Source organism: Grammomys surdaster, unplaced genomic scaffold (assembly GCF_004785775.1).
Source record: "Grammomys surdaster isolate TR1022 unplaced genomic scaffold, NIH_TR_1.0 187, whole genome shotgun sequence".
NCBI classification, from domain to species: Eukaryota; Metazoa; Chordata; class Mammalia; order Rodentia; family Muridae; genus Grammomys; species Grammomys surdaster.
The window spans coordinates 1,634,068-1,647,936 of record NW_021604632.1 but is presented as its reverse complement, the minus strand read 5'-3'; the positions used below and the strand labels follow the sequence as shown (position 1 = coordinate 1,647,936).

At 44.7% G+C, this 13,869-nt stretch overlaps 1 protein-coding gene across 1 annotated transcript in view; it reads left to right on the top strand.

Moving 5' to 3' along the window:
* Positions 1-8,971: 8,971 nt before the first annotated feature.
* The window catches only part of Vat1l (vesicle amine transport 1 like), a 163,530-nt gene continuing 158,632 nt past the window's right edge, over positions 8,972-13,869 (top strand). Inside the window, exon 1 of the mRNA XM_028768486.1 lies at positions 8,972-9,198. Coding sequence (XP_028624319.1) covers positions 8,972-9,198 — 227 coding nt within the window. The remainder of the gene's footprint in view (positions 9,199-13,869) is intronic.

Sequence of the window (13,869 nt, the reverse complement as noted above, 5' to 3'; positions counted from 1 at the left end):
TCTCCTTTATAATATTTTCTCCTTGGTATTTGTCAAGGAACGGAAAACTAAAATAACACAATGGATCACAGCTGAGTGGATATTTCCTCCTTTGGAATGCCCTCCATGCACTTGTTTGCCTCAGTCCCCTCCACTCCCTGTTGTACCTCACAAAGGAGCTATTTTTATTTGACTCATAGCATCCTGGTTCCAAATTTAGATTGACCTGCTCTCAAAGTGGTTTGGTTCTGTTTTCTCCTAATAAGCCTCTCAGAAACTTGAAGGCAAGGGGGTCATGACATTTTCTTCTCTTGCTCTTCCACAGTGTCTGATGCTGAGCAAATACTCAGAAGTAAGTATGGATTGATTTACCTAGAGCAGCTTTCCCCACGAGACACCTAAGGTTGTCACCTATGTGAACTGCAGTGGAAAAGGCCTGGAAGTCAAGTATGCTTGGATGAAGCTATAGTCCATAGACTCATTTTGGAGGGTCAAGAATCACGCTGAGCTAGGTTAGAAACCCTCGTTAAAGAAAGCTAACTAACTGCACGTGACCCTTCCCCATGTTCCTAGTTAATTTGACTATTAAATTCCCTTTAACCCTGCATCCATCAGTATCCTAAGAGACCAATGTACAACTCTAGGTAGACTTCAGAAAAGGCTAAAGTGGAGCCCTAACCTTTCTCAGTTAAGGAGTGGTTGAAATACGAAGTGATCTAGTAAAAGGAGTTTCAAGCAAGGCATGCTTTTTTGCCAAGAACAGACATCGATTTGCATTGCCTCTTTTAAACTTCCTCACAAATCTGGGAAGACAGCATGATCAATATACACGTCTTGCAAATTAAACAATAAAAAAACAGAAAGCGTTAGGATCGCCACCCGTGGTTTCACAGCTGGGAAGAGGTCAATGGAACCAGGACTGGGATATATAGCCTGTTCAACTCTAGGATCTAGGCTCTTCCCCTCTGCATGCCTTGGCCCTGTACCAGTACCCATATCCTTGGAGCATCACAGCATGTGGTTTATCTGTCTCACCCCAATCGATCTTCACACACACACACACACACACACACACACACACAAGGAAGGCAGCAGGCCCTGTTCCTGAAGGGAGTAAAAGAGTAGTTATTATGCATCAATCAACTACTGTGTGAGAGAAACAATACTTGGGGTTCGTCATACATCCCATACCATTTTTTTACATGCCTGTAAATCAGTTATCTGATTCTCATTTCATGTGCAAAACTGTCTTAGCATTTCAGAGCCTAAACCTCACACTGCTGGGAAGTGGGGACCGTGGCGTGTGAATGGTATCTGGGATCAAAATAAGTGGTCAACATCCACATTTTACAAATTGGAAGATAAAGCGATACAGACTAAGAATCTTGCATTGGGGAGTTGGCTCAGTTGGTAACATTCAGAACACTAGAACCTGGGTGCTTGTGTCTGTAACTCCAGCACTTTGGGAGGGAGACGGGCAGACACCAGAGTTTGCTGGCCAGTCATTCTAGGTCCATGGTCAATGAGTGACACTGCCTTTTAAAGAAAAAAGTGACTGAGGACGACACCTCACGTTGACCTCTGACCTCCACATGCACACCCATGCACCTGCATACAACATGTACACACAGCCTCGCCAACCACCCACATAGATTTTTAAAAAGAAAGACTGATGGGGAGAGAGATGGACTTCATCGATTAAGCACACACTTGCTCGCAGCAGCAGGTTTGAGTCTCAGACCCCACATAGTGATTTTCACAATCATCCATAACTCCAGTTCAGGGGATCAAGTGCTATTTCCTGACCACTGTGGGCATGAAGCATGCACATGATGCCCATACATACATACATACATACATACATACATACATACGTACATACGTGCATACGTACAGCAAAAATGCCCTCACATCCAAATAAAATATATAACCTTTCCTCAAATTTTCTTTAGGAGGAGTCAAGGAACATTGGTTACACAGCTGCTTTGCTCAGTACCTACTAAGAGTATAGGAACTTGGTGGTAGACTGGTGCATGGTGAAGGATGACTGAAAGACAGGTGGTTAAATAATATTCCTAGCCCACTTCCTTTATGTAAGTTCTATGAAGAGGAGATACTTGCTAAGAGGCAATGGGTGGGATTCTTGTCCCTGAAGAACTTTCCCTACTTCCTGGGAATTAAGCCATTTATCCTCAGAAAAGAAAAGGCCAAGTGTGTCCTTCCTGCACCCTCAGCTGTATCCAACTCTTACAGCTTCACACAGTCATGATCCCGAGGAAAAGCCAACAAACTGGATACCGGCCAATAAAATAATAACAGAAACAGCACTCTGTGGAAAAAAAAAAAAAGCCTGGCTCAGCTAGAAGCAGACGTGTCAGGGAAATAAGAGAACCAAAGTAGCTGCAGGGCTACCTTGGTGTACAGCGTAATAATCTCGAAAGAAATAAAGAAAGAATGGGGAGGGGAGGAAGAAAGGAAGAAAAGAAAGGGTGACTGAAGGAGGGAGAGAGGGAGGAAGGGAGGGAGGGAAGGAGGGAGAGAAAGAAGGCGTGGCTTAAGGAGGGAAGGAGGGAAGGAGGAAGAGAAGTAAGAGAGGGAGGGACAGAGGGAGGGAGGGAAGGAGAGAGGAAGAGATAGAGGGAGAGAAGGAAGGAAGGAAAGAAGGAAGGGAGGGAGGGAGGGAGGGAGGGAGGGAGGGAGGAAAAGATAGATGTGGGCAGGAAGGAATTCTCCCCAGATCTAGTTTCTGATGGACCCTATCTGAGGAGTCAAGGTTTTATTTGCTTTTGAACCTGCATTTTGCATACCTATTCAGTTACCATTATTCACAATGATCTATATCAAAGGGCTTTGGGGAAACACATCTCTACGCAGCATTTGGAAGGAGCAGACAGCATTATTGTGTGATAATTCATAGAAGAAATCACACAGCCTCACACTAGGGGAAAACCTTCCGTAATATGCAGAAAGGGATAAAAGAAATCACTGAGAAATCATCTTGTAGCATGAATGAGGTTTCAAAGCCATAAACTGCCTCATTTAAATTTCCTCACTTGGTCCTGTGTGGTGTATTCTCCTCCACACTTGGCCAACCATGTTTACCAAGCGATACAAAACAATCGATAAAATTCATCCCTCCGTAGACAATAGCTGCTTGTGAATAAAAGGGCAAGATGGAACAGGTAAAATGGTTCCAATTTTAATCGTTCATGATCTGGCAAATACAGACCTAAAATGTTCTTAGGGGTAGTACCTCCAGGTTATGGAAAGAGGATAGGGTTTCCTTATTAATTTATACCATTAAACTTCAACTGAACACCATGGAAATAAAAACACAATGCATAAATGCATGTTTGAGGCTGGAGAGAAAGCTTAGTGGCTAAAAGTGTTTACTATTTCAGGGATCAGAATTTCGTTCCCGGCATCCACCTCCAGTTCCAAGAGATTGACACACAACCTCTTCTGATATCTGGAGACAACTACATACACTGGACATGTACAAATACACACACATACATGTAATACAATAATTTTTAAAAAAATGTTTAGGAGGAATTTATGGAAAAATAGCATTAAGTCTCAGGACCACGGTTATTTAAGGGATACTGTGTTTCAACAGAGGAGCCAGGGTTTCCCTTTATTCCCCAAACCTTCCATCTACCATCTCACAGTGTCCTCTGAGGGAGGTCCTACTGTTACTTCCAATATCATCTCTCCCCTTACCTCTAATAACTGAACTCCAGCTTTCTCTTGGGATTCTATCATTTCATTGATGGGTCTCTACAACTCCTAGTCCCCTTTGCAAGAGGATATGACAAAACTAGACTAGATTCTGGGCCATTGGAGGTAAGTAGTATCCTTAAGAATAAAAGTATGTGGGGGCTGCGGAGATGTCTCAGCGGCTAAAAGTGGGCACTCCTCCTTTGGAGAACTGTAGTTCAATTCCAAGAATTCACATAGAGGCCCACAACTGCCTATAACTCCAGTCCTAGAGGATCTGATGCCCTCTGCTGACCTCCATGGGATCCTGTGTGCATGTGGTATATACACATACATACACAGGCAGGTATACCCACATGTGTACATAAAATAAATAAATGGATCTTCAAAAAGTTAGAAAGATGGACCAACATATAAAGCTATAGACATTATCATAGAATGGTTAATAACCCATGTTTCGAAGTGATATGGCTCCCATTTCAATGCTGAACTCTGCCACAGAAAATTGGTGGTGTTAGAAAATGGCTTGCATTCAAATATCTCCTACGTAAAGTAGGACTAGTTACTGAGGCACAAGATTACCCCAAAGAGTAACTATTGTGATTGATGCATAACAAATTATTCTAACTGGGTTGAAGATGATGCAGTGGAATAAACCTGATTAAAGGCATATCTGAATGCATTGGTCATCACACAAGTGGTTTATTTCTCTAGAAACTTGCTGAGTCACTTCAAATTATTTTAGACAATCACTTATAAACTCATATTAATCTTTTTAGACATTATTTTTTATATCTTTTAATTCTCTGCATTAAGAAAAGTTTGCTTCTCAACTGCCCAACCTAAATCAATATACATCAATTGGACTAGACTGTTAAATTTAACCTGACACCGTTCCTCTTTAAAGGAACCTTAGAGAATTTAAATTCGCTCCCCTTTTCCTTTCTATCCCTCAATTCCCTCCTTCCTTTCCCCATTTCCTCCCCTCCTCTCTCTCCTATTTCCTCCCTTTTTTTCTCCCATGGCATCCTTCCTCCCTCCTTCTCCCCTCCCCCTTTCTCAATCTTCATCTCTGTTCCTACACATGCACACACACACACACACACACACACACCACATTGCACAGATGCATGAATGCACTCACAGACACATGCATAATGCTCTTTCCTGGAGCCATTTATGGTCCAGAGCTGAGCTGCAATACCCCATTGTACCAACAGTGGTACAATGCCAGGGTTCGACATTGCTCTTTATGGTAAGATATTTCGCAAGGGAAGCGCTGAGAAAATGCTGGCATAACCCATTTTACAATAAATACAAGCTGACTGATGTTATGTGAGCTATGCCAGCGTAGCTCTTGCTACGTTCCACTAGAGAGGATCAACGTTACAAATGCTGACGGGGAGTGTCACATAGGACTCAGAGGACTGATTCTTCTCCAAGTAGCCCACAGTGCGGTGTGTCCCCTCTTGGTTATTGTGATAATCAACTGCCTACCAGCTTCGATCTGGGGATTTTAGCAGCCAGAAGATTCAGCTGTAGGGAATAATTATTTGATAGTTTAACACACTATGTAAGACAGACAGCACCTCCTGAATAGGTAGTGTGTGATCTGCAAAATAGATTTGTCTTCCCGTGTGTCAAAGCAAAATACTTAGAAATGACACAAAGGGCCTTGGTTAAATAGAGATATTAGTCCAAATAAATAACAGACATGTTTAAAAATCCCACTGAGTAATGTCAACCGAGGACAGAACTGGTTTGACCAAGTTCAACAAACACACATGGTGAGATGCTAAAAGAAAGAACTTGGGAGTCAGTTTTCTCTTATCCAAAAGAACCAACGTGTTAGATATGCCAAATCACTTAAGACTCAACTTCCCTTCTGAGTGGTGGAAATGGCTGTCCTTACCTCATGAGGTTATTCAGAAATCAAATCTTATATCACCCTCAATGACTAGAACAGTAGACATGGCCCATACGGCGCTGTACGCTGCTCTGTTATCAACACTGAAGCCACCTCTACTTATGACCCACCTGACTCTATGTGCAAAATGACAGCCTCCCACGGAGAGCAGGGGAAGTTCGAAGCCTGAGGAGTCTTTGCTAGACACCTAGGGCAGGATAGATCAAATGCTTCCAGGGACAGCTAGCTATTGGCCAACCATACACAGAGTTCAGCGAATAAATAGCGAGTTCCCTGCTTCTTGAATGAGACAACTCTGGGATTTATTTCATCCACAATGTATCCCAAAGGTCTCCTATGGTTTTAACTCCATTCATCTGTTGTGGTAATCTGCTCTTAAATGTACTCTGTATTGACTTCTACCATTTTTCTGTCTCACTTTCCTAATTCATAACCCAAGCTTCCTGGGATTACCTCCAAAATAAACCACGGGCACGCCAATCCTTGTTCCAGAACTGAATCCAGCCTAAATACCCTATCTCACAAAGTGAACAGGGCTCTTAATTGGGTTTACGATAAAGTTCAGCTCACTAAGGGGACCATCTGTTCTGCCTCCCTCTGCCCTCTCACTCCTGTGCATAACCATTGCCTGTCACTTGCATCATCTGCTTTGGCCCAAGCTCTAAGCCAAAGCTCTCATCTCTAGCCAATCACTGTGCTTCCTGGGAGCTACGACCTCACTTGATGCCCACTTATTGCCAATATTGTCACCCCAAAATGCAGTTCTGGTAGTTCTGGTCCCTCGTTTGTTTTTGTATTTGAAGCTTTTGATGGTTCCCATGTCCTCTGTTATAATAATAATAATAATAATAATAATAATAAAATAATAACAATAATATCATAATTCAGAGACTATCCCCCAAATGTTGCTTTCTTAGGCTTCCTCTGCAGAGACTGCAGCTCACAGAACCAACGAGCAGTCTCTAAAGATCCCCTTCACCTGTTCCCTTTGTATGTGCCTCAGTGGGCTTGGAACCTTCTTGGACTACAGAACTAGCTCACCTGGCCCCTTCTTCCTGAGAATTCCTACAACCCCGTAAGATGAGTTGATAGTTCCATCCTCTGGAATTCCACAGAGGCATCTTCTTACATTGGCTCAGTCGTTCATCAAACCTGTTATAGTTACAAACTGACAGAGACTTTAACAGTGAAGAATCCAGCCTGGGAGTTGGTGAACTTTGCACAAGAAAGTGATAGTCTGGGTGATTCTTGATTAGGAATTAACCCTAATAAAGGTAGTGGGGCTGAGTATCCAAAGTCAAGGGCACAGCAGATGCAGAGTCCTGAGTTAATCTGGAGGATGTAATTACTTTTTCCAGGTGATCCAAAGCTTTAAAACAGAGGCACAGGAGTAATAGGAGGAGGAGAGTCTGACTGTCTTGGGGTCATTTTGCCACACTCCTGACATCATTGTGTCCTGACAGCCTCACTTACTGGGACCGAGATCTTCACATCTCTGAGATAAACCACCACCGCCCCTCACACAATGGAGAATACAAATGGAGCACATCCATTTCGTGGATGCGTTGGGTAGTCTTATATCAGCGTGACACAAGCTAGAGATATCTGAAAATAGAAAGCCTCAATTGAGAGAACGCCTTCAGAAGATCCGGCTCTAAGCCATTTTCTGAATTACTGATTGATGGGGGGAAGTTCCAGCCCACTGTGGGTGGTTCTGGGCTGGGCTGGGCTGGTGGTCCTGGGTTCTATAAGAAAGCAAGCTAAGCAAGCCATGAAGTACAAGGCAGTAACAGTCCTTTGTGACCTCTGCATCAGCTCCTGCCTCCAGGTTCCTGTCCTGACTTTACTCAGGTTGCCTTGGTCATGGTGTTTCATCGCAGCAATAGTGACCCCAACTCAGACATCGGATATTGGTATTGGGGCTCAAGAAGGATAAATGTCACCCGAGAGCTCAAGGATAGGAGTGCCTAAACTGAAACATGTACCCGCTGAGAAATTGGATCACTTAGACTGCATAAGGCAACTCCTCTCTCATCTTTTAAGACAGCACAAATGACCTTTTTTAAGAATCAGAATTTATTATGTGATAGATATGATTGGATTGTGTCTGTAGGTTTGATTTTGTGTGTGGGGGATTGTTTGTTTGTTTGTTTGTTTGTTGATATAGAGTCTCACTGTGTAGCCCTGGCCACCCTGGAACTCATTGTATAAACCAGGCTACCCAAAAATTCACAAGAGATTCTCCTGTCTCTGCCTCCCAGGTGCTGGAATTCTGGAATTAAAGTCACTGCGCGCCCGCGCACATGTACACACACACACACACACACACTCACCGTGCCCAGCAATTTTAAATTCTTGTTGATGCTTTTTGAGACAGGGTTTCTCCCCTACCTTAGCTTCCTTAGTACAGATGTGTCACCAAACACTGCTGGGGAAAGTATAGGCTTCTCTGTAAGCTTGCAAAGTGAGGAAGGGAGGAAGGCAGGGGAGTAGGAGAGAGAAAGAAAGAGAGAGAGAGAGAGAGAGAGAGAGAGAGAGAGAGAGAGAGAGAGAGAGAGAGAGAGAGAGAGAGAGAGAGTTGGCCAGGAGTTACTTGGTCTTCTGGAGGTCCCAGCAGGAAACAGACTTGTTCTGGAAGCCTCTTTGCTAGAAAAAAAAACATGGGTCCTGGGAACTAGCTGTCATAAGGAAGCCACAGAAGTCCAGAAAGAGCATCCCTGGTGACAAGGGGGGTCCAGAGGGAAAGAACTGGTCCTAGCTCTTTGGAGCCTTGGTTGGGATGGATCTTTAACTTCCCGCACCTCCCTGATGGTCCACTCAGAACCAGCAGATGGGAAACAGCCCAATTTCCCAGCTATCCCTCCCACTCCTGCCTGCCCGTGGGAGAAGAGGCAACCTTGTCTCTCGCAGCAGCATCCTCCAGGCCCAGACATTCGTCTCTGTCCATTTCAAGGCGCCACAGTCTGTGCCGTATATACCCAAGTATTTGGCCCACACGAGGGGTTGGAGTATCCAGCCGGCCTCTCCTGCTGTGTTTGTATTCAAGAGTCTTGGGGAAGTCTGTTATTAAGGTTAAGACAAATAGTCTGATTTAGGACCAGTACAAAAAGTGGACTTGAGATTTGGTTTGGAGTAAGTAGAAAGAAATGTGAGGGAGGGGGTGGGGCGCTAGGGCGCAGCTCCTCTGAGGATTACGGCGGAGGCGGTGGACCGCGGCTCCGCTCACAAGAGGTTGCAGCCATTGCACTGAAGAGCATCCCACATTCAACAGGAGGAACCCGCGGGAGAGCAGCCCCGGCCCCTTTTACAACCGTAGCCTGTGCGCCCCGCAGCCCCTCGCGCGCCATGGCTAAGGAAGGCGTAGAGAAAGCGGAGGAGACTGAACAGATGATCGAGAAGGAGACCAGCAAGGAGCCTGCTGAGGGCGGCGACGGCTCCCACCGCCTCGGGGATGCCCAGGAGATGCGCGCTGTGGTGCTGGCCGGCTTCGGAGGGCTCAACAAGCTGAGGCTCTCTAGAAAGGCCATGCCGGAGCCACAGGACGGCGAGCTCAAGATCCGCGTCAAAGCCTGGTCCAGTATCCACGACTTTTTGGTTTTTCTCTCTTTACGCGCTGGGCGCACCGGCAGTGGGTGGGAGAGCCTAGATTGGAGATGCTACCCAGGTACCCAGCACCCACAGTCAGCGAGCACCCTCTCTGCATTCACACTTGGCTCTCGGAACCTCCTGGGTAGCCCAAGCCATGGGAGCCTGGGGAGGATGCTCAGAGATGGTCCTTCTCCCCACACCAGATGTAGGGTGACAGGAAGGATAGTGGCGCCTAGGACTTGAGGTCTGGAAAATTGCCTTGTGCCCCTCTTGTAGGACAACTCAGCTGCTAACATTGGGAGGGACGTAAGGGTGGGACTTAGCGTGGTTTAAAAAATAGCAATCGCCGTGTAATCGTAGTTCCCGGTGCTAGTTTTCTTTTTCTTTCTTTCTTTTTTCCTGGAGTTTTACATATACGATCCCGTTTAATACTTTCTGAGACCCAGTAAGTCAGGTGCCCAGCTTTAGAGGTGAGAAAACGGAGGAGGCTCGGTGGGGGGTGGGGGAAGAATAAATCATCTGCCAAGATCACTGAGCTGCCAGTAAATGGTCTGACTGCCGCTTGACACTTGATCTCCCTTTTCACCTTTGTGCGTCTAAATGGGGCTGAGGACAAGGTCCATTCCCTTGTACATCTCCTTCCCAGTACTTAGGTGAGGGAAGGAACTGAGAATGAAGAGGGTTAAATCCTCAGCCTCTACGCTGGGTGAAAGGTGAGGCCAGGGATGCAGCCCTCTCTCCCCCACTGCATCTTCTGCATTCCTCATCCTTAGGAGCTCCTGTGCTGGCCTCAGAAGGAGCCAACACTCCAAGAGATCCTCTATTCTCATTTCTCATGGGGAAACACGTCTGTGCCTAGACCAGCAGATTTCCCCTGTAGTGTGTGAGAACGCTTGTTTCTGCCTGGGGGCACTGCACTCCCTAAAGTCTAATGGGGTGCAGACTAACGGATCTGCTTGCTGGACCCAACATTCTATAGTAACTATGAATCTTAAAAGGGTTGTTGGCTGGATCTCCTAAGCCCTTGGTGTTTCTACTTCTTAGAAACAGCAGCATACTCAAACCTGCCTAGGACAGACTTTGGAAAGAAAGCCAGCACCTACAAACATGATCTGAAGGCAGAAAAATGCAAAGGGCTCCTTTTGGCCCCTGCACCACCTTGACAGCAGGTGGGTTTTATTAGCCAGATCGGGAGGCAGCTGGTGAGAGCAGCGAGCACTGATCCATGGTTAGTTCTTCATATATGAACTCGGTCCTTCGTGACATTAAACATTGTTCTGGTGAGCTGAGGATTTCAGGGTAAGAGAGGAAGCATTTAGGCAATCTGGGGATCCTGTACTGTTCTTTTCATTAACTCTCAGGAAGCCAGGGTGACTGATCCCAGCAGGCAGAGGTTTTACCCACCCCATTCGCCAATAAATCGCCAGCATCTAGCACAGTTGGCACACAGCGTATTCTAAGTAAGTGGTGACAGGTGAATGGATTGAGGGGGGTAGTTCGGAGGGGGGATTATGGGACGTCATTTTTCTTTATTTGTTGATAGAAGACCATCGACCTAGAATAATTACCGTGTATGAGTAACTTCCCATCCTTAACCACCTCAACAAAAATATTATGCACCTATGTATACACACTTATACACGAGTGGTGTGTGTGTGTGTGTGTGTGTGTGTGTGTGTGTGTGAGAGAGAGAGAGAGAGAGAGAGAGAGAGAGAGAGAGAGAGAGAGACTTAATGAATTTTCATTCACACTGAGGATGGAGGTCTAGGACTCTTGAGGACATATTCCAAGAATAACTGTTAGGGCCACAGTTTCAAAAACAATGAGCTTCATATGTAGTACAAATCAGACTGTATTCTTCAGCTTTCTCATATTTTGTAGCCTTGTACTAACTGCCAGAAAATGCCTATAGGGGCAAGGGATGTTTTGAAATAATTTCTCAAGATAAAAGTGAGGAGTTGAGGAGGTGAGTTTTCAAAGCCTGGCATACAAATGTGTTCTTTAATGGAGCCTAAAAATATGTACACACACACACACACACACACCTCTACAGAATGGAGACTAAAAATATGTACACACACACACACCCCTCTACAGAAACTGTACTAGGTCTGTACAGTAGTGAGCTCAAATTGAGTTTTTCTTTTAGCAAGTAAGAAGCAGAATTAATCACTTTGCAAGGGAGCAGCATTGGAATGGCTTGTGGAGACAGCCCACTGGGCCCGTCATCCTCCACTGGGCTGGGATTGGCCGGTCAAAGAGTCCCATTGATTATAAGTTTCTGCCTTGAGAGGCAACATGACTCATTCCATGTTTTTTTATGAATCAACTGGGGCCTTGTGGCTGAAGGTCCTCCTTTTATCTGCTCTTCGTTTTTAATGGAAACCTTTTATCATCAAATAAGATGTCCTTTTTGCTTGGAAACAAAGCACAGCACATCCGAACTACTATTAGACTTAGGGCAAGAGTTCAAGTTAGTGTCTGTAATTATAAAAGTGAACAAGAAGAAGCAAGAAAAAAGAGGATATTCTATCTCATTGACCCTCTAATTTGTGGATTGATTGAGCAGGTATTTTTCTTACAGAACAAATTGAGTATTGGGGACATTGGGTGACTTGTCAAATATATCACATAACCAGTAGTTAGGATGTGGATTTTTCATGTCCTCAGGGCTTCTACTCTTTCCCTTCTATTCTGTGACCCTCAGAAACACCATGGATGTGACTTGCCTCTCTAGACTGTGACATGTGTGGTTGTGTCTACTGTTGCTTTAATACATATGAACCCATTGTGCTTATGCGTAGCTAAAGAATAACCACTTTGGTTATTCTCAGAGTAATATGGTTTCTATGGAAATTATATATGTGTTCAAGTGCAGCTCAGAAAGAGCCATTGCTTGCTTGATTCTGTAGGGTTGGAAAGATAGAAGATTCTATCCTCTAAAGAAAATGTCAGCTGATGGGAAACCCACTTCACAAATTCATTGAATGGGCTATGTAACAGTAGGTTTAAGGGCCTAAGTAGCAAATGAGTGTGTGTGTATGTGTGTGTGTGTCCTTTGAAAAAAGGTGGACCTAGACATATGTATGAGCCACAATTCTTGCTTCTTTGTGACCTTGGTGGCCTTGCCTTACTCTTAAGCTTCCTGGGCTCACCTGTGAAACACAGTGTGGTGATGATTGTAGTGGTATTAAGAGGACAAACTTGAGTTCTAACTTGTCCTCTTCCTTGCTAACTGGATACCATGGGCCAGGCTCCTTGACCCAGAGACTGGTACAGGGAGCCTTTGGCAAGCAGTTTACTAAAGAAAGACTTTTCAGGGAAGAAGAGAGCAATGCAAATAGGCCAGGGAGAGAGAGAGAGAGAGAGAGAGAGAGAGAGAGAGAGAGAGAGAGAGCGCTAAACAAGGGTATAGTGTCAGCTGGATCTCTCTGCAGAGTCAGCTCCTCACGAGAGCAAGAAACAGTGCAAGCCTTTAGGTGAATGGCTAGGCTGCTAAAGGGAACATGGGCTTTCATAAGCAAGGGTAGGTTTTCATATAACAGGGCACAGTTTACTAGGGAATTATAAGTAACCAACATCGCCAGAAGGAATCTGGATGAAGTACAATCTCACTCTTTGGTTGTCAGGGCTGATTGGCTACCCTAGACCTCAGTGGACTGGTCTGCAAAATGGGAATAATGGCGATGCCTTCTTTATTAGCACTGTACTGGAGTTGAAATGACCTAAGACACACAAGACCTTTATGTGCAACTAATGGTTAATAAATGACCTACTATCTAAATGATTATTTTTCGTTGCCATCACTACCTTATAGACCCCTGTCATTCAAGCTCGAGTGGTTTTGAAAGAGAAATGATCCATAATTACACCAGGATAGCAGGGGCAAATTGGAAGGATCCTAGACAAGCCAGGGAGTATGGTACTCCTACCTGATAAGGGTCTGATGACCTGTGACCTTGTTGCCATTGTGTATTTTGAACACGAGCTGGTAAGGTTTGAAGCTGGTTGAAGGTTTCCAGGTTGGGCTGTAGGAATGTATTTAAGTGGCCATTAACAAACCTTGTCTAGTTTGTGGCTCAAATTGGCTTGTGGTGGAAAGTCACTAATGGATAGGGGACATTTATTTTCCCAGAGTGATTTACAGCCAGAGGCCATATGAAACTGCTGGAAGGAGACCAATTGGATGAAAAATGGCTCAGGCTACTCAGGGCCCCATTGGCTGATCTAAAAATGGGCTGAGGGCAGGCCACATCAGAAGCAAGCCAGCAGATAGGTAGAATTCTAATATGTCATGAGGGTGTGTAGGAGACAGGGAAAGAATGTCCACTTGCTGAAAAGTTGTTAGGAGCTAGAAATTGAGTGCTTCTATAGCTCCACAAGGTCAATGTCACTAACTCTGTTGTAAGAAAGACTTGTCAGGACTTCAGACTTCCAAGTGGAAGAAAGATACAAAACAACAATATCAACAACAAAAACCAACCAAACAAACAAACAAAAACCCAAGTCCATATTCTTCCTGGACTCCTTTCATTTAGGAGACAGAGATTAGGAGACCATAATGCTAAATAAAGATAAAGAAAATAAGGAGCAGGCACAAAGATGCAGGTAGATCCAGTGATGGGTAGTGCAGAGAAAACTCCATGGATGATCAG